Source organism: Hyperolius riggenbachi, chromosome 4, assembly GCF_040937935.1.
Source record: "Hyperolius riggenbachi isolate aHypRig1 chromosome 4, aHypRig1.pri, whole genome shotgun sequence".
Lineage (NCBI taxonomy): Eukaryota > Metazoa > Chordata > Amphibia > Anura > Hyperoliidae > Hyperolius > Hyperolius riggenbachi.
In genome coordinates this window covers 268,143,332-268,164,570 of record NC_090649.1, presented here as the reverse complement: position 1 = coordinate 268,164,570, position 21,239 = coordinate 268,143,332, and the positions used below count along the sequence as shown (strand labels likewise).

At 43.5% G+C, this 21,239-nt stretch overlaps 1 protein-coding gene across 1 annotated transcript in view; it reads left to right on the top strand.

Moving 5' to 3' along the window:
- Nucleotides 1–21,239, top strand: part of PREP (prolyl endopeptidase) — a 216,675-nt gene that overhangs the window by 64,815 nt on the left and 130,621 nt on the right. Inside the window, exon 7 of the mRNA XM_068231238.1 lies at nt 12,797–12,902. Within this exon, the coding sequence (XP_068087339.1) occupies nt 12,797–12,902 (106 nt within the window). The remainder of the gene's footprint in view (nt 1–12,796; nt 12,903–21,239) is intronic.

The following is a 21,239-nucleotide window of genomic DNA, read 5'->3' as shown; positions in this document are numbered from 1 at the left end:
CTCTCGCGGGATCGCGGAGAGGTAAATATTTCCAGCGGCGATCTGGGGGTTTAGTTAGGTGCGTTGGGGCTTGGGGGGACATAGTTAGCTAGCGAAGTGCTAGCTACAAAATAAACACATATTTTAAAAAATCCTCCTGTGGACACAGCCTCTGAAACTGCGTACTGCCAGGAGGGTTAAACTTCTTTTCCCATAAGTCAGAATGTGACGTTAGGAAGCACACACAGCTAGCTTAAAGAGGAACTCCAGTGAATATTTTACTGCTGGCAGGTGATGTAGCTGCTTCATGGTTTTTGGCAGTTGGAAACAGCTGTAAACAGCCATTTCCCACAAAAGTTCGAACTTATCTTGTGGGAGGGGTTTCACCACAATATCGGTCATACAGCGCCCCCTGATGGTCTGTTTATGAAAAGATATAGATTTCTCATGTAAAAGGGGGTATCGGCTAATGACTGGGATAAAGTTCAATTTTTGGTCGGAGTTTCTCTTTAAACCATAACTTTAAGGGTAATAACCTTTCATCAAACCATGAGTTATATTATCAAGCAGTGGCTATAGTAGTGAACAAGCATGCAGCTCAGATGTTTGGCTGAAGTCTGACTGCATTTGTCCCATGCTTGTTTCAGGTGCGGGATTCAGACACCACTGATGCATGAAAGATCAGCAGGATAGCCAGGCAACTGGTATGGTTTAAAAGGAAATAAATACGGCAGCCTCCATATTCCTCTCACTGAAGTTGTCCTTTGAGCCGCTTTAAAGTAGTGTTTTACTTCAACTTGGTCAGTCCGGTGTCAGGACATTGGCCTTTGTGATCCTTGCGATGCAATTTAAAATAAATGGAGCTTCTGGTCAATGCTTGTGTCATAAATAAAAGCGGCAGTTTTATTTATATGAATTTAAAGTTTCCACAAGTAGTCACCATAACTACTGAAATAGCAACTGTCATAAAACACCTTTACCAGATGCTCTGGCTGATTCACATTGCCTCCCAAGAACATTATGCCTTACTGTAGAATGTGGAACTGAAGCACAGTTGTACTTGGATCCAAAGCATTCCAGAATGGCATATATTGACAAATATAGTTGCATTTCTTATCCTGGTTGATCAGCCATTCTCTACTGCATGGTGCTCTACCATTGATTGATCCAAGGTGCATGACCTTACACTTGTCAAAATGAAAAGTCATCTGCCATATGCCTGCCCATATAGCCTTGCTGTCTAGATCCTGCTGTAATATATTACTATTCACAGTTTAATTCTGCATCATTTTGTGTAATCTGCGAAGATGGCAACATTACTTTTTATTCCATCTACTAGATTATTAAACAATAAAAAAAAAGGCTTGGACATAGTACTGACCCTTGCACAACCCCCACTGCTAACAGTTTCCCGTTTTGAGTATGGTACATTTACCACCACTCTTTGCTTTCTGTCCCTTAACTTATTTTCTATCCGTGTACAAACCTTTTCCCCTAGTCCTGTATCTTCAGCTTCTGCACCAGGCTATTGTGGGGAACCATGTCAAAAGCCTTAGCAAAGTCCATGGATATTTCATGTACTGCTTTCCCAACATTCTAAATTTGTATTCACGCATGCACTCAAGCTGAGCATGTTGGTTAGACAGGACCTTTCTTTAGTAAACCAATGCTGTTAAACTGAATCTAGATTATTCTGTGCTATATCATTTTGTATTGCATTCCTTAGGATACCTTCAAACAGTTTACACACAACTGATATTAATCTTACACTTGGATGAGGCTGTTAGGTAGATTTTGTGACCACCATGGATCTGTCCACTGCTAGAATAGGCACATTAATAAGCTCAACTGCACAAGCTCAGCTGCACAACTCTTCTTACACCACAGCATAGGAAGGGGATGATGAGGAGGAAAGGAATGGGCCCCTTTGACACCCCATACTCCCGCCAGTATTGATACGCTCCTGCTGCTGGCTAAACTTTAAAGTTGATAGCCGAGCACGCACCCAAATCAGCTAGATGAAGCACCCAGGTAAATGAGCCTGGGATTAAAGTAGGCTTCACTGCTACGGTTAATGCATGCATTATGCGACCCAAGGCATGCATCGCCTTCTGCCCAATGCATCTGTCACACCACACTTCCAACTTTTCAGTTGTGGACAGTACCATTACAACATAATTATATTGTAATAGCAAAGCAAATACATAGTCCAGCTATTCTCAGCCAGGGTTCTGCATAAATTGAAAATTGCGCAAAAGGTGGATCAGCGCAACACCAGGCCGCCTCCGAATGGCCTCCAATCAGAGGTGCGCTGAGCCCCCCCAGAAACTACAAACGCACCTTGAACCCAAACAGAAGCTCTGCATATACACCAAAAGCATGGCTGTTAAGTGGGAGCAGCTGACCAAAAACGAATTAAATTAGTACATAGCAAGGAAATGAACAGCGCTACTGTGTATGTTCGGTGTGTATTATATCCCACAAGTGGGGCTTGCACTCTTTTGCAGGTAGGCACTTGCCTGTTTTTAAGTAGCGCTGTTCATTTCCTTCCTATGTACTAATTTAATTCGTTTTTGGTCAGCTGCTCCCACTTAACAGCCATGCTTTTGGTGTATATGCAGAGCTTCTGTTTGGGTTCAAGGTGCGTTTGTAGTTTCTGGGGGGGCTCAGCGCACCTCTGATTGGAGGCCATTCGGAGGCGGCCTGGTGTTGCGCTGATCCACCTTTTGCGCAATTTTCAATTTTTGATTTTATTTGATTAGCCGCACCCAGGCTATGCATATACATAGGTTAGGATTTAGTTAGTGATAGGCCCCTCCCATGGAGGATTGACTTCTTCGCAGTGGGAGGGACGAGTACTTAATAGGTTGCATGCAAGCTGTTACAGGAAACTAACATCCTCCTCCAGTGGTAGACAGGTCATGTGTATGCTCGATGTGTATTATATCCCACAAGTGGGGCTTGCACTCTTTTGCAGGTAGGTTTTTAAGTAGGGTTCTGCATAACCCTAGGGTTTTTATCGCTGCATTTTTACTACTTCTGTGGGACAAAATAGTCCCGCTTTCCAATTTTTGTGGGACAAAAAAAATCCCACTCATCCATTGATGTGACCAGCGGATTTATCTAATCTGCAACGCATCACCAAGCTCTCCTATTGGACAGTTTAAGCTCCCATCATCCTTTGAACAGAAGGCGGAGAGTGAGCGAGTGGCTGTGAGGTGGAGTAGCGAGCCTGGGCTGTTGTGATGACAAGTGGAAGAGAAGATGTGAAGCAACCTGGAAGAGAGGAGACAGATGGGGCAGAAAAGAAGACAGAGGTAGTAGAGAATGGTGAATGTGTCCAGACCGCCACTGAGCACCAATGATTCCAGGAGCTGGCTTTTTGTTTGTCTGGGAAAGAATGATATCTGAGCATATGATGGGGGGGGGGGGGGGGTAGCACCTTCCTAATCAATCCTCAGGGAAGAATTGGCAGTGCTCTTAAACCAGGCCGCATCTGAAATGACTACCAGCAGGAGTGCATAGTCCCCTAGAGGCAAATGCACACCCAACAGATGCTAAACTATGCACTAAATCCCTGAACTTAGAATACAAATGGAATGCAAACTTGAAATAGCAAATGGTTGCAGCTAGCCATAAAGTAAACTTACATTTTGTTATACAGCAGGGAGATGGACAGTGGAAGGGTCTACTACGGTACACTCTGCATGCAAACTTTTTTGGAAGCTAACATCCTCCATTATGTTAATTTTGGTCTATCTGTTTTAAATGCAAGTTGTGTATTTTGCCTATAATTAGGCTCTGCACATCTATGCTGCTAGTTATTCAGATGCAGCTTGTCTTGGAAAGTGCTGCCACCTCTACCTGCTGTATAAAAATGTAAGCTTACTTTATGGCTAGCTGCACCCATTTGCTATTTCAAGTTTGCATTCTGTTTTTCTTCTGAGTTTAAGGATTTAGTGCATAGCTTAGTATCTGGGTTTGAATACAAGGTAGGTATTTACCTCTAGGGGGCTCTGATACGGCCTGGTTTGGGAGCGCTGCCAATTCTTCCGTTATGATAGTAGATAGCAAAACTCCTAAGGGCTCGTTCCCACTATCGCGAATCCGCATGCGTCCAACGCATGCGGATTCGCACATGTAATGCAAGTGGATGGGCCTGTTTCCACTGTAGCGTTGTTGAGGTGCGTTTTTTTCAGCGGTAAAAAAACGCACAAACGAGTCAACGAATTCGCCTGCGAGTGGAATGCATGCGAATCGCCGCTAATGTATTTAATAGGGAAATCGCATGCGGCTTTGTCATGCGGATTTCCCTGCGATTTCGCATGCTTTGCTATGGAGCGTTACTCTGGCAGTGACATGGTTAAAAACGCAGCCGCATGCGATTTCTTCTGCGGTGGAATCCAGGCGATTCCGCACCGCTACAGTGGAAACAAGCCCTAAATGTGGTGCAATTGTATAGTGGGATTCCCTGAGACCTGTGGGATTCCCTGAGACCTGAAAAATTTTGTAGGGGTTCCTCAATTCCAAATAGGTTGAGAAAGGCTGATATAGTCTGTAGTAACTCACAAGTGTGAAAATAGCCTTTATGCTGGCTGTACATGCATATTTCAAAGAAATTACAGAGTTGTCTGCTTTAGGGATACATTTATCTAGCTTAACCACTTCAGGACCACAGTCTTTTCGCCCCTTAAGGACCAGAGCCTTTTTCTCCATTCAGACCACTGCAGCTTTCACGGTTTAATGCTCGGTCATACAACCTACCACCTAAATGAATTTTACCTCCTTTTCTTGTCACTAATACAGCTTTCTTTTGATGCTATTTGATTGCTCCTGCGAGTTTTACTTTTTATTATATTCATCAAAAAAGACATGAATTTTGGCAAAAAAATGATTTTTTTAACTTTCTGTGCTGACATTTTTCAAATAAAGTAAAATTTCTGTATACATGCAGCGTGAAAAATGTGGACAAACATGTTTTTGATAAAAAAAAACCCATTCAGTGTATATTTATTGGTTTGGGTAAAAGTTATAGCGTTTACAAACTATGGTGCCAAAAGTGAATTTTCCCATTTTCAAGCATCTCTGACTTTTCTGCGCACCTGTCAGGTTTCATGAGGGGCTAAAATTCCAGGATAGTACAAATACCCCCCAAATGACCCCATTTTGGAAAGAAGACATCCCAAAGTATTCAGTGAGAGGCATGGTGAGTTCATAGAAGATTTTATTTTTTGTCACAAGTTAGCGGAAAATGACACTTTCTGACAAAAAAAAAGAAAAAAAAAAAGTTTCCATTTCTTCTAACTTGCAACAAAAAAAAATGAAATCTGCCACGGACTCACTATGCTCCTCTCTGAATACCTTGAAGTGTCTACTTTCCAAAATGGGGTCATTTGTGGGGTGTGTTCACTGTCCTGGCATTTTGGGGGGTGCCTAATTGTAAGCACCCCTGTAAAGCCTAAAGATGCTCATTGGACTTTTGGCCCCTTAGCGCAGTTAGGCTGCAAAAAAGTGCCACACATGTGGTATTGCCGTACTCAGGAGAAGTAGTATAATGTGTTTTGGGGTGTATTTTTACACATACCCATGCTGGGTGGGAGAAATATCTCCATAAATGACAATTGTTTTATTTTTTTTACACACAATTGTCTATTTATAGAGATATTTCTGCCACTCAGCATGGGTATGTGGAAAAATACACCCCAAAACACATTATACTACTTCTCCTGAGTACGGCGATACCACATGTGTGGCACTTTTTTGCACCCTAACTGCGCTAAGGGGCCCAAAGTTCAATGAGTACCTTTAGGATTTCACAGGTCATTTTGAGAAATTTCGTTTCAAGACTACTCCTCGCGGTTTAGGGCCCCTAAAATGCCAGGACAGTATAGGAACCCCACAAATTACCCCATTTTAGAAAGAAGACACCCCAAGGTATTCCGTTAGGAGGATGGTGAGTTTATAGAAGATTTTTTTTTTTTTGTCACAAGTTAGCGGAAATTGATTTTAATTGTTTTTTTTCACAAAGTGTCATTTTCCGCTAACTTATGACAAAAAATAAAATCTTCTATGAACTCACCATACTCCTAACGGAATACCTTGGGGTGTCTTCTTTCTAAAATGGGGTCATTTGTGGGGTTCCTATACTGCCCTGGCATTTTAGGGGCCCTAAACCGTGAGGAGTAGTCTTGAAACCAAATGTCGCAAAATGACCTGTGAAATCCTAAAGGTACTCATTGGACTTTGGGCCTCTTAGCGCACTTAGGGTGCAAAAAAGTGCCACACATGTGGTACCGCCGTACTCAGGAGAAGTAGTATAATGTGTTTTGGGGTGTATTTTTACACATACCCATGCTGGGTGGGAGAAATATCTCTGTAAATGACAATTGTTTGATTTTTTTTTACACACAATTGTCCTTTTACAGAGAGATTTCTCCCACCCAGCATGGGTATGTGTAAAAATACACCCCAAAACACAATATACTACTTCTTCTGAGTACGGCGATACCACATGTGTGACACTTTTTTGCAACCTAGGTGCGCTAAGGGGCCTAACGTCCTATTCACAGGTCATTTTGAGGCCTTTGGATTCTAGACTACTGCTCACGGTTTAGGGCCCCTTAAATGCCAGGGCAGTATAGGAACCCCACAAGTGACCCCATTTTAGAAAGAAGACACCCCAAGGTATTCTGTTAGGAGTATGGTGAGTTCATAGAAGATTTTTTTTTTGTCACAAGTTAGCGGAAAATGACACTTTGTGAAAAAAAAAACAATACATATCAATTTCCGCTAACTTGTGACAAAAAATAAAATCTTCTATGAACTCATCATACACCTAACAGAATACCTTGGGGTGTCTTCTTTCTAAAATGGGGTCACTTGTGGGGTTCCTATACTGCCCTGGCATTTTACGGGCCCAAAACTGTGAGTAGTCTGGAAACCAAATTTCTCAAAATGACTGATCAGGGGTATAAGCATCTGCAAATTTTGATGACAGGTGGTCTATGAGGGGGCAAATTTTGTGGAACCGGTCATAAGCAGGGTGGCCTCTTAGATGACAGGATGTTTTGGGCCTGATCTGATGGATAGGAGTGCTAGGGGGTGACAGGAGGTGATTGATGGGTGTCTCAGGGGGCGGTTAGAGGGGAAAATAGATGCAATCAATGCACTGGGGAGGTGGTCGGAAGGGGGTCTGAGGGGGACCTGAGGGTTTGGCCGAGTGATCAGGAGCCCACACGGGGCAAATTAGGGCCTGATCTGATGGGTAGGTGTGCTAGGGGGTGACAGGAGGTGATTGATGGGTGTCTCAAGGTGTGATTAGAGGGGGGAAATAGATGCAAGCAATGCACTAGCGAGGTGATCAGGGCTGGGGTCTGAGGACGTTCTGAGGTGTGGGCGGGTGATTGGGTGCCCGCAAGGGGCAGATTAGGGTCTAATCTGATGGGTAACAGTGACAGGTGGTGATAGGGGGTGATTGATGGGTAATTAGTGGGTGTTTAGAGGAGAGAAGAGATGTAAACACTGCACTTGGGAGGTGATCTGATGTCGGATCTGCGGGCGATCTATTGGTGTGGGTGGGTGATCAGATTGCCTGCAAGGGGCAGGTTAGGGGCTGATTGATGGGTGGCAGTGACAGGGGGTGATTGATGGGTGGCAGTGACAGGGGGTGATTGATAGGTGATTGACAGGTGATCAGTGGGTTATTACAGGGAATAACAGATGTAAATATTGCACTGGCGAATTGATAAAGGGGGGTCTGAGGGCAATCTGAGCGTGTGGGCGGGTGATTGGGTGCCCGCAAGGGGTAGATTAGGGTCTAATCTGATGGGTAACAGTGACAGGTGGTGATAGGGGGTGATTGATAGGTGATTGATGGGTAATTAGTGGGTGTTTAGAGGAGAGAATAGATGTAAACAATGGATTTGGGAGGTGATCTGATGTCGGATCTGCGGGCGATCTATTGGTGTGGGTGGGTGATCAGATTGCCCGCAAGGGGCAGGTTAGGGGCTGATTGATGGGTAGCAGAGACAGGGGGTGATTGACTGGTGATTGACGGGTGATTGACAGGTGATTGACAGGTGATCAGGGGGGATAGATGCATACAGCACACGGGGGGAGGGGTCTGGGGGGGGTCTGGGGAGAATCTGAGGGGTGGGGGGGTGATCAGGAGGGGGCAGTGGGCAGGGGGGGGGATAAAAAAAAATACATTTGACAGATAGTGACAGGGAGTGATTGATGGGTGATTAGGGGGGTGACTGGGTGCAAACAGTGGTCTGGGGGGTGGGCAGGGGGGGGTCTGAGGGGTGCTGTGGGCGATCAGGGGGCAGGGGGGGGGAAATCAGTGTGCTTGGGTGCAGACTAGGGTGGCTGCAGCCTGCCCTGGTGGTCCCTCGGACACTGGGACCACCAGGGCAGGAGGCAGCCAGTATAATAGGCTTTGTATACATTACAAAGCCTATTATACTCTTTACATGCGGCGATCCGGGTGCTAGTAACCCGCCGGCGCTTCCGAACGGCCGGCGGGTTACTACGAGCGGTGGGCGGAGCCAGTCCCCGGCGGCTGATCGCGTCACGAATGACGCGATCGCCGCATAGCCACCCACGCAGCCGCCCCCGCCGATGGGCGTATTGCGGTCGTTTGGGCCCGGACTTTGCCGCCGCCCATCGGCTGGGGGCGGTCCTCAAGTGGTTAATCATAAGGTAAATGCAGGTATGGCACATGGCTCTATATTCTCTGTAGTGTGCCAGCTCCTTACAGTTCCATCAGTTAACATTTATGTCCGATATTGGATGTTTGTGTTGAAGATAATTTAGCTGTATTGACTCGTGCAGCAGATGTAAATCACTTTCAGTAGCTTAGAAAGGCAAAAAATTACCATGCGGCAGCACCAAAATAGATTTAAGTTATGCAAATGTCCTTGCTTTACAGTGTGTTCAGTCTTACACCTTCCATAATAATAAGAGGGCATGCTTGCCTACTTTTTTATAATTGGATTGATAGTACAGTATATCAGCTGCATCATTTTTGTTTTTTTTCTTTTCTGCAAAATCAGATTTTTGGTACTTTTAAGACTAAATGCATTCGTACAGGAAATCTTTTTATTGTGCTTAACGCTCCTGTCTAACAGAGTTTCACATTTTCTCTTCCTGTTCAGTAAGCCGTGCTGGCTATTCAGGAGACCTTGGGCAAGACTCCCTAACACTGCTGCTACTGCCTACTGAGCACACCCTAGTGGATGCAGCTCTGGTGCTTTGAGTCCGCCAGGAGAAAAGCGCAATACAAATGTGTGTCTTTTGTCTTGCCTCTCCATAGACAAGCAATTCTGGGTGCCTACTCACACAGACGTGGCAGTAGTAATAGATCAATACTTCTTTCTTTGGCTCTTTTACAATCCGATATGGGGAAAGATCACCATATTTATGGCGATGAGTGCTTTGATGGTCTACCATAATTGCTGCAAACCGATGATCTGCATTGCCATCCACTTGAATGGAGCAGTTGATTACCAACTGCAACTGTTACTTTGTGCATGAAAAAGTAGCAATACATGGTGTGTTGACTTGCATTGCGGTCACATAAGGTTGCTTTTCAGTGAGTATCTGCTGCAAACAGGGTGTTTACCTCTGTATCCTATATAGTGCCTTATCTAGCAATCAAAAGGTGGGCAATCAGGCTGATCGCACCTTACAAGTATGTCAGTCTCCACTGATCTATGCAATGACTATATTAAAATGGGGTCTCTAAATCACCGCCTTCATAACTGTGCCCCACAGTTATGCCAAACTTTAAAATCAAATTTCGGGTCTGCCGGAGCACTTACTTCTGAAGCTCTTCCTGCTGCTCCTTTCCGCTTCACGGGGCCTCCCATTCTCTGTTCGACGAGGATCTGTACTTGGCATGCACAAGTTCAGAACTGTGCATACCAAATGAAAGAGAGCACTTTTGCACATCTTTATTTCATGCATGAGCCCTTCCTTTCACTGGGAATTTGGAATATGGAATTTACACATGCCTAGTTCAAATGTGCTCATACATAGTGATGGGTGCTTCCTGTGGAGAGGGTTCAACTGATGGGCTAGTTGAATATTAAACCGGACCGGAATGGGAGGCACCCTGAAGACACAGATTGCCAGCACAGCCTGGAATCCAGGAAATCCACATTTTGGGCAGGAAGCTATGGAGTTGGTCAAATAAAGTATATCATATCCAATATATACATGTATGTGGTCCAGTGTAATGTTTTCAGATTCTCTCCATGACTAACAAGAAAAGTAGTTTAGGTAAATGATTAACTTAATGACAAACTGTACAGGATTTCTTTGTAAGCTTTCCAAACTTTAAGTTTCTTCTTCAGGCATGATACATAACTGGATCAGAACTGTACCTGATGCAGGATATGGTCCTGATCCAGTTCTACATTAGCCTTAAAGGAATACTATCGATTGAAACGACTTTTTTTTTAATACTCTAAATAAGTGTACACATTACCACTAGTGCTAGGGGCAATTTTTTTCATTCACCCAGGTCTCTCTCTCGCTATCCCTGCTTAAAAATTCATTTCTCACACAGCTCATAGTAGTTTGGGTCACCCTGAGCTGCTTGGTTACTCTGTCACACAGCTCACAAATATATTTCACTGTGTCACTCACAGCATGCAGCAGACATGAGGAGAAATAGGCTGATCTGAGGAGGTAACTAAATGAGCTGGAATATTGCTGGAATATAACAAGCTATAACAGTAGTCTGTGTTTACCCTCAGACTGGCTGCCTGCTTGAGGAGATTCACTCCAGGCTGCATCCACTTTACAAGCTGCTGAGAGGGGCAGACCACTGTCTACAATTAGCATTATTAGTATCTTTATCAGTCAAGAGAAGCAAAGATAATAAACACACATTGCTAGAATCTTTAACCCCTTACCACCATATTAATAAGTTTCTTTCAGCAAGGTGATAATTAAACTATAAACTGAGGAGTTGATAGCAACTCCCCTGTGCAGAGACATGGTCTAGCCCTCTGGTAGCAGTCAGTATTAGATGCATTTTGTATCCAACACTGACGCCAAAACTGACGGAGGATTTTACAGCTGAGAGGAACAGCTGTGTGAGGAATCAAATTGCTCCCAGTACTTGCCCTAATGTGTGCTACAACATACAGCATTTAAAAATAAATGCATACATCGATAGTATTCCTTTAAGAAGAAGAAACTTTTGAAAGTGTGAAAAAAACCTGAACAGTTAGTCATTAAAGGTATTACCTAAACTTCTTTTGTTGTTCTATACCGTAAATGCATGGTGAACCATTTTGAAAAACTGGTCAACCCATACACTGCAAATCTCCTCGATTGAAGGAGTGCCTTAGACCACCCACCTCTTTGCTGTGCATAGCAGAGGGTCTGTCCAGTTGGTTCTGCCCATCATGGCGTTGTTGAACTATGAGGAGTAGCCCATTCTGCAGTTTTGGTTAATAACCTATATACAAATCAGTCTATTTCATTTATACTAGTTGGTAAGTTGGACCTAATGTAGCTGTGTATCTGATTAAACTGGAGCCTAGCATGAGAATGCTAGGGCAAGAATGTTATATACAGTTTGGTCTTCTGAAAACTCATATAATGGTTTTCCATGTGTGCTTTCATGAATATAAATTAAAACTTGATTGTTAGTGTACCTGTAGCAAAAAAAGGTGTCCTTATGGGTCCTGGCTCGGACCTGAGCACACTCGATTTTTTTCCGCCAAAGCCCGAGTGGGCTAATGTGAGCCGGACTATGCCTGCGCAGTGACACAGACCCGCCAGGCTCAGCCTCTTCCATTAAGGCCCGAGTAGGTCTATGCTACTGTGCAGACGCAGTGCGCTCGTTCACGTATGGGGGCGCTGCCGTGAAGTTCTAGGTGGACTTGGCATCCAGGAGGGGTCTGAAGAAATATGTAACTTTTTTCTTTTAAAGACCTCACAGGTTTTCTTTAAGGAAATGGTGAAGCTTGATGGCTGTGTTGCTTTCTTTGTACCAGTAGCAGCAGTTGTGCTGAAATCCAGTTGATAGGGGAAAGGTGCTGAATCAGTTTCTGTTTGATTGGATAATTGTGAAATAGTATATGATTAGTGTTATTTTTATTTGTTTTTACAACTAGTTCAGGTAAACGTTCTTATTAAAGGGGCAGTACAGCGAAAAATTATAAAATTTAAAATTATGTGCAAACATATACAGATAAGAAGTACACTTTTTCCCCCAGAGTAAAATGAGCCATAAATTACCTTTCACCTATGTTGCTGTCACTTACAGCAGGCAGTAGAAATCTGAGAGAAGTGACAGGTTTTGGACTAGTCCATGTCTTCATAGGGGATTCTCAGCAAGGCTTTTATAAAGATATTCCCTAAAAAGGATTTAAACAATGATGCTGGCCAGCCTCCCTGCTCCCTACAGTTTTTTTGTCAGTTGGACAGAGCAACTGCCATTCACTAAGTGCTTTTGAAAATCAATATATCCCTAAGAATCCCCTATAAAGAGATGGACTAGTCCAAAACCTGTCACTTCTGTCAGATTACTACAACCTACTATAAGTGACAGAAACATAGGAGAAAAGTCATTTATGGCTCATTTTACTCTGGAAAAAATGTACTTCTTATTTGTATATGTTTGCACATATTACATTTTATAATTTTTTGCTATAGTGCCCCTTTAAACACTGATGCTGGAGATTTCATTACCGTAATCAATGTGCAATTTTATTAAGTGAGTTTTTATGTAAGGATCATAAGGACTCTTTGTTTAGCCTTTTTGGCGCTTTAACCTCATCAAAAATGTATTTTCTTTTAGGTATCTGATGACGGCCAGTATGTATTATTGTCGATAACTGAGGGCTGTGATCCAGTTAATCGCTTATGGTATTGTGATTTGCACAAACTACCGAATGGCATTACTGGTAAGTAATGGCTTCTTATGTAGATCTGTGTCACTGGTGGACACAGATTTTGCCTGTAAATCGGGTTACATAACTGAAATTGGTTTAAAGTTATGAGTATAGTGGATTTTACAAAACTTGCAAGTAGTCATAGCATTTTTTTAAAGATTTTTTTTTTTTGGGGGGGGGGGGGGGGGGGGGGGAGGGGAGGCTTTTTGCTTAATACTATAATATACAATACAATAACATTTCTATAGCACTTTTCTCCCATAGGACTCAAAGCACTTAGGCTCTCTCAGATTCAGTAATTGGTAGTAGGATGAAGTATTCACTCAACAAGTTATATTTCTGCAACTGCCAAACTGAACAGGTGGGTTTTCAGTCTGGATTTAAACACGTCCAGGGATGGAACTGTTCTGATCTGTTGAGGTAAGGAGTTCCAAAACGTAGGGGCAGCATGATGGAAGGCTTTGGGACCAAAAGTTTCCAAGTGGACTCTGGGTATGACTAGATTAGAACCTGTGGATCTGAGAATGTGGGGATTGCTATGCAGCTGCAACATTTCTTTCATGTATCCAGGGCCCAGATTATTCAGTGATTTAAATGTCAGTAGGGCGATCTTGAATAGGACCCTCCATTCTATAGGTAGCCAGTGAAGGGAGTGCAGGACTGGCGTTATGTGGCAGCGACTGGGTTGGTTGGTTAGCAGTCTGGCAGCAGTATTCTGTATCAGCTGTAGGCGGTACAAGTCATTTTTTGTAAGGCCAGTGTAGAGAGTATTGCAGTAGTCCAGTCGGGAGGTAATGAAGACATGAACTAAAGTTGGTAGAACTTCTGGAGGGATGAGGTGCTTGATTTTTGCAATGTTCTTAAGGTGAAAATAGGATGAATTCACCACAGCAGATAATGCTGAAGATAATGCTGGTAAGTTTATGAATAACCACTTAAGATATCAGGATGTGAGTTTCACATCCTAAAAAGCCATCTTGTAGTATCCAGGATGTGAAGCTTAAGTGCTGCAATAAAAGCCATTGCTAGGTGCTCATGCAGGAGCACTCCCGCTTACAAGTGAATGACTGCTGCTCTAGCAGATGGCAGCAATTCAACATTAAAACTTTTTTTGCATTCTTTTTTTCCCCTAAAAAAAAAACTTTAAAGGAGTGGCAAATTATGTTAGTGGCAGCATTAGATTGGTCTATTTTCTTGCTCCATAAATTTGCATAAACCGTTGCATCACTCTGCATGAACTCAAACTAATGTGCATCTCCTTGACCACCCCTACTTCTCTGTATTTAAAGGACAACTGTAGCAGGAGGGCTATGGAGGCTGCCATATTTATTTCCTTTTAAGCAGTAGCGGTTGCCTGGCTTTCCTGCTAATCATCTGGCCCTAATACTTTTAGTCATAGACCCTGAACAAGCATACACAAACGCACGTACACTACCGTTTCTTCAGCCGCCGTTTATGTCCTATGCTGCAGTGTGATGCAGCAGACAGAGCCTCTATACCCTGTACTTCCACTCTGTGTTCTGTTTATTGAGTTTGTAGTTGTTTTACATTTCATTCAGGGTTATACAGCTTTTGCTACATAACTTTGTTCTTTGCTTAGTTGAATCAGGAGTTAATTTATTGGAGCTGAAATTGCCATTTGTAAAGCATTTTTTTAAAATATGAATGACCTCTTGTTGCATGGCTTCTGATGATGTTCTTGTGTTGGCTAAACTGACATTTCTGTGTGAGTAGGGAACTACGGGAGCATGTGCTTGTTCAAATGATTCTCATTTGCCATTAAACACTTCTTAGGTGCTGTCTTTTCATGCCAAAATATGGTAATTGAAATCCATTTAAGGAGAAAATTGGATCCAAGCCCTTCTGATGCTTTTCATTATGAATTTTTCACTGCCTTGGCGTCTGTTGGGAAGAGTTTTAATTTTCGGACTTGAGCTGGTTGCTTCTTTTCAAGAAAACCAATCGAAATTCAGAAGAAATACACAAAATTTGAATGAATTATTTACTCAGAATCCATTACAAAGTGACATTCATCAATTATGTATTACCTTTAAAATATGTGGATAGAGCACAAGTCACATTCCATGAGCAGAATACTAAAAACTGAAGTTTTTTGCAATTGAATGTACTTACCCTTCTTGAGGTGGCCTGTGTTCTTTTGGGAAAAATAAACAAGGCCAGTAAGCTTGCCGGTCAGACTACCAGTATAGGCACTGAGTAATGTGTATCATACACCATACACACTGGAAGTTACTTGTCAGCATTTCAACTGAACCTTAATCAGTAATGCAGAATACGTGCATTATGTATTTAAAGTAGTTTTATGCTTACTAACTACGTTGCCATGTTCAAACTATAGGTATTGGTGTGTGCCAACAGCATCATTAGTAAAGCCCCTTTGCTTAAAGGGAACCTTAACTGAACGGGCGGTAAAGAGTTTTACTTACCTGGGGCTATTACCAGCCCCCTGCAGCAGTCCTGTGCCCTCGGCGCCGCTCTGGAATCCTCTGGTCCCCTGCTGTCACTTAGTTTCGTTTTTGACGACTCACCAGTCGCCGGCCGACATGTGTATTATTGGACGCATTCACCAATGCAATTAGCGATATTGCGGACCGCAACGCGTACAAAAATACGCGTTGCCGCATTCCGCACGTGTAGATATGCGGCAACGCGTATTTTTGTACGCGTTGCAGTCCGCAATAGCGCTAATTGCATTGGTGAATGCGTCCAATAATACGCATGGCGGCCGGCGACTGGTGAGTCGTCAAAAACGAAACTAAGTGACAGCGGGGGACCAGAGGATTCCAGAGCGGCGCCGAGGGCACAGGACTGCTGCAGGGGGCTGGTAATAGCCCCAGGTAAGTAAAACTCTTTACCCCCCGTTCAGTTAAGGTTCCCTTTAAAGCAAACCTGAAACCAAAAAAAAGTTTAATTGTATGTGTAGTACGGATAATCAATAGAACATTAGTAGCAAAGAAAAGTTATATAGCTATTATTAGCAAAACGCAAGAAGTGAATGCTCACTCCAAGACAGCAACTTGCCATTTAAATTGGTCCACAGGCAGACTGTCAGCCAGTAAAAATTTGCAAATACATGCACCTGTGTCTGCAGTACAAAATCTAGCAAGAGCTGCAGCGAATCGGCCACAGATAAGAGAGAGAGCTCAGTGGCACACACTCGTAGATTGTGACCAGCAGGGGGCACCGCATGCTGGTATCCCTCTCCAATCCTCCTTCCCTACCTACTGACCTGTCACTAGGAGCTGCAAAAGTAGGATTTAAAATCACAAAACACTAGGGCACATGAGAAGCAGAGGCACCAGGCTCTGCCACTACCTGGAACCCCCACTCCACATGCAACACCAAAGGGGCAGTGTAAGTGGCCCTCGGTTCTCACAGCACCAGGGAAATCACCTACAGCTGCCACAGTACTGTGGTCCATCTGCGTGAGTTTAATTTTCAGCACTGGAGTCCACTTTTTGTTAAATACAAGATAAACAATGACTGGTGCCAATTAATTTCCAGTACCTGTATATACTTGCAGGTAAGCCAGCCCTCCACTTTTCTCTCAAAACCCATAAACCTACCGTGACCTTGGCACATGGCAAGCTGAGAAAATAAGGTGAAAGTCTTTCCATTCTTAAACTGAATGTATTGTGCATACTAAAAAAAAATGTGTTATTATTGTAAATAAAAAAAATCAATAATGATTCTATAAAAGTAGAAGTGAGGAAACAATCAAAATCCGCCAAACTCTTCTTCATTGGTGACTCCAAAAAGATGTTAAAATTGACACACATAATATTGTCAGCAGCAGGGCTGTGGAGTCGGTACAAAAATCCACCGACTTCTTAGGTTAGGATTACTCCGACTCCTCAGGTTAGGATTACTTCGACTCCTGAGGTTAGGATTACTCCGACTCCTCTAATTTGCATATTACAATTTTGTTGATTGAAAGTATGTAACATGAAATGCATCTCTTAACTGCCAACGCTTAGGAATTTTAAAGTACAACCGAAGTGAGAGGGGTATGGAGGCTGCCATATTTATTCCCTTTTAAACAATACCAGTTACCTGGCTAGCCGGCTGATCTTCTGCCTCTAATACTTTTAGTCATAGACTAAAACTAGTCCTTGGTAATAGTACTTGTAGAAGACAGGAACAAAGAACATCTATCAGGCTCTAGGCAATGTGACTGTGGGTACATGTAAGAGTGATGTGCAGGTACTCTGCAGGGGAATGAGGGGATTCTTCCTCTATTACACATTCTTAATGCACAACCTGAACCAGGTTTATGGGTGATTGACAACACCTCTGTGTTCAATGTGCTCAACATTCTCAGTGGATTCCCTGCAGCTCTGTGGGGAGTGCATATGTAGAGTATAGTACTACTGTGTAACAAAGTAAACCTGAGACAGATGAAATTAAAGTTTTATACATACATGGGGCTTCCTCCAGCCCCCTTCAGGCTAATCAGTCCCTCGCTGTCCTCCGCCTCCTGGATCTTCTGCTATGAGTCCAGGTATTTGAGCCAGTCGGGTGTAGTGCGCATGCACACACTCCGCTGCTGGGAGCGTACTACACCTGCGCAGCACTATTGCGCAGGTGCAGAATGTTCCTGGCTGTGAGAGCGGCATGCGGCCGGTCTGCACTGACTGGCTGGATTACCGGGACTCGTAGCAGAAGATCCAGGTGGCAGAGGAGGACAGCGACTGGATTAGCCTGAAAGGGGCTGAAGGAAGCATAAGGTATGTATAAAACTTCTTTTCATCAGTCTCAGGTACCCTTTAATATGTAGTCATCAAACCACATTTTAACAACATATCAAATTGTTTGATTTCACGAGCAAAGGGAGTGCATATATTTGCATAAACCAGCATCAGTGCAGAATTATTTCCATCTCATTGACATCTCTATTAGTGACACAGCTACACATCAGGCTTTATTCTCACAGCATAGATATTATTTAGATTTTATGTGTGTGTGTGTGTGTGTGTGTGTGTGTGTGTGTATTTAGGTGTATATGTGTATGTGTGTATATGTATGTGTGTGTGTGTGTATATATATATATATATATATATATATGTATATATATATATATATATATATATATATATATATATATATATATATATATATATATATATATATATATATATATATATAATTCCTGTGTACACATCATATATACTGTATATTCACAATCCGATATGTACTGTATATCTGACTTTAAAAATACAGGGACTGCTTTATTGAAGCAGCACAATGAACTATTTTTTGATTGGTCTATTTCATTTTTGTGGCCTAAGCACCGCTATTACTGTATATATAAATTATTTATGATGACTATCTGAGAAACAGAACATTTTATCATATTTTCTATTTTAATCACAGTTTAAATTCATTAGGAGTTGGAGTTGGTGTATTTTCTCCCGACTCCAGATACCCAAAAATTGCCCCGATTCCTCGACTCCGACTCCACAGCCCTGGTCAGCAGTCTGTCCTGAGACCCCCTGAAATGCACATTAGTTACCCGGAAACTGTTTTGCTTCCAGACATACGCCCCACAGTATGTTGTTGTATGAAACTATTGTTGGTATTTTGGCTTTTATAGTTTTGATTACCGTAACTACTTAAAGAGAAACTCCGACCAAGAATTGAACTTTATCCCAATCAGTAGCTGATACCCCCTTTTACATGAGAAATCTATTCCTTTTCACAAACAGACCATCAGGGGGCGCTGTATGGCTGATATTGTGGTGAAACCCCTCCCACAAGAAACTGAGTACGTACATACTGGCAGTTTCCTGTCTGTGAACCCTGTTGCATTGTGGAAAATAGCTGTTTATGGCTGTTTCCAACTGCCAAAACAGCAAGCAGCAGCTACATCATCAGCCAACAGTAAAAATGTCACCATGTAATGTCCGAATGTAAATCAGGGATTTAGGGGGGCGCATGCGCGGCGCCAACGGAAGTGGATGCACTCCGTGTGAACTCCGTGCTTGAGCGGTAGAAAAAGGGTAATATATCCTCATATAGAGGGCCTGACTCCACGCCAAACACTTGCGGACTTATGCTACGTACACACATGCGACAACGATCGTTCGTTGTCAACGACGAACGATCTTTTAATTGACGAAAGAACGACCGAAGTAAAGTTAATTGTAAAAAGTGTGTAACGATCACATCGTTAGAACGAACGTTACACCACGTAAAAGCACTTAATGCGCCTGCGCATAAAATTGTAAAGTTCCTTGGAGAAAAAGTGAAATGCGCATGTCCAGCCTGGTACGAACGATGTACCACTTTTGCTAACGATCGTCGGTGGTAAAAATCCGCCAAGACAGAACTTTGTTTTGTAGCGATTTGCCTCGTTCGTCGTTTGCCTTAATAGTCGTTGGTTCGTTTTTTGTAACGATCGTCGTTGGTAAAGATCGGGGAACGATCGTTACAAACGACTATAGTCGCATGTGTGTACGCACCTTTACTCCTAACATGTCCAGGAGAGGGAAGAAGAACGAGAAGACCGGAGATCCGGCCACTCAGCCATCTATAGCGGATCTTCTTACCAAGAAGCAAACCAAGGGGAAAGACAAGATGGCCGCGTCCCCCACGCCCAGCCAGGTCTCCGAGCGCAGCTCACCACGTGAGTCACCCCCTGTCTCCCCGTCCACCCAGGGGTCCCCGACAGCCTCCACATCGGAGAAGAAATCTCCCTCTAGCTCCCCACCTCACGAGTGGGCACCACCGCCGCCGCAATCTCCTCCTCCGCTATCTTCTCATGCGGCAGCTTCCCCACCTGAATGCAGACACTCGGCAGCACCACCTAAGGCACGGGGCCCCGCATCAGCCTCTCCCCCCACTCAAACGATGGAAGCAGCATCTCCACCTCATAGGGGATCCAATGCTGAACTTCTTGCCGAGTTCCAAATAATGCTGCGCAGTGAGTTAGCGACGGCTGTATCAGGCTTCACTGCCCAAATGCAAGAGCTGGGCGGCCGGGTGAATGACTTAGAGCAAAGAGTGGACTCGTGCTGATGCCTTAAAATATGATGACGCCAGAATGGATAACCAAGATGCTAAGATAGCTGCTCTGGAAGCCCGGCTGGAGGACTTTGAAAACAGAGCAAGGCGCTCTAATGTTCGCATCAGAGGCCTACCCGAAAGTGTAATCGACATTAAAGAGGCAGCACTCAATCTGTTCTCCACAATGCTTCCACAAACGGATCCATCTGAATTCCGGTTTGACAGAATTCACAGAGCTCTTGGAAGACCACGTAACCCTGACCTCCCAAGGGATGTAGTCTTGAAGTTTCACTATTATGAAACAAAAGATAGAATTATGGCGGCTGCACGAGACCTCACAAATCTACCAGGAGTACCGCAGTCAGTACGCCTTTATGCTGATTTGTCGCCTCTTACACTTCAGAAGCGAAGAGCCATGCGACCTATAGTACAAGCCCTTATTAAAGAGAACATCAGGTACAGATGGACCTTCCCCTTTGGACTACAGTTCCAGATAAATGGCGTCTCCCATCATATAAAGACTCCGGAAGAAGGCAGACTACTTCTAGAAGAAGCTAACATCAGGATCGAGACAATCGACTCCCTATCTCAGCAGTCTGCTCCACCGTTCCCACAAAGGCCAAATAGACCTGAGAGAGAATGGCACACAGTGAGCAGAAGAAGGCCCCCTGGAACGACCCTCTCGTCCTCTCAAGATTCCGCTATTCGTAGTCCGTGAGTTATATACCCTCCTGGACAGATGCCCACCCTGGTTCCCTTTTTATGTCTCTTGTTTTTGACCCCAGGACACACTAGCTCTATGAATGAGTTAATTAACTCCCAATATTTTGCCCAAAGCTCACGCCCACATATCTATTTCTTTGGTATTTATCAATCATTTTTCCTGTTTCCATACTGTTATACTCGACAGGGCTGTGGAGTCGGAGTCGTGGAGTCGGGCAATTTTGGGTGCCTGGAGTCGGAGTCGGGAAAAAATGCACCGACTCCGACTCCTAATGAATTTGTAACTGTAATTAAAATAGAAAATATGCAGTTCTCTTGGTTTGGCAGAGCCAATATTATAAAAATGACAATTATGCCACGCTTGTTATATCTTTTCCAGACCATGCCTATCCATATCCCCGCTACGTTTTTTAAAGCAGTTTCCCAGTCCTTCTCCAAATTTATCTGGAATGGCCGTAAGCCTAGATTAAAATATCAGACCCAGACAGCTCCCAAGGAATTGGGGGGAATGGCGGTACCTAACCCCAGGTTATATCATGCAGCAGCGGTCCTTATCCGCATCATAGACTGTCATAGGCACGCAGATCTTAAAAGGTGGGT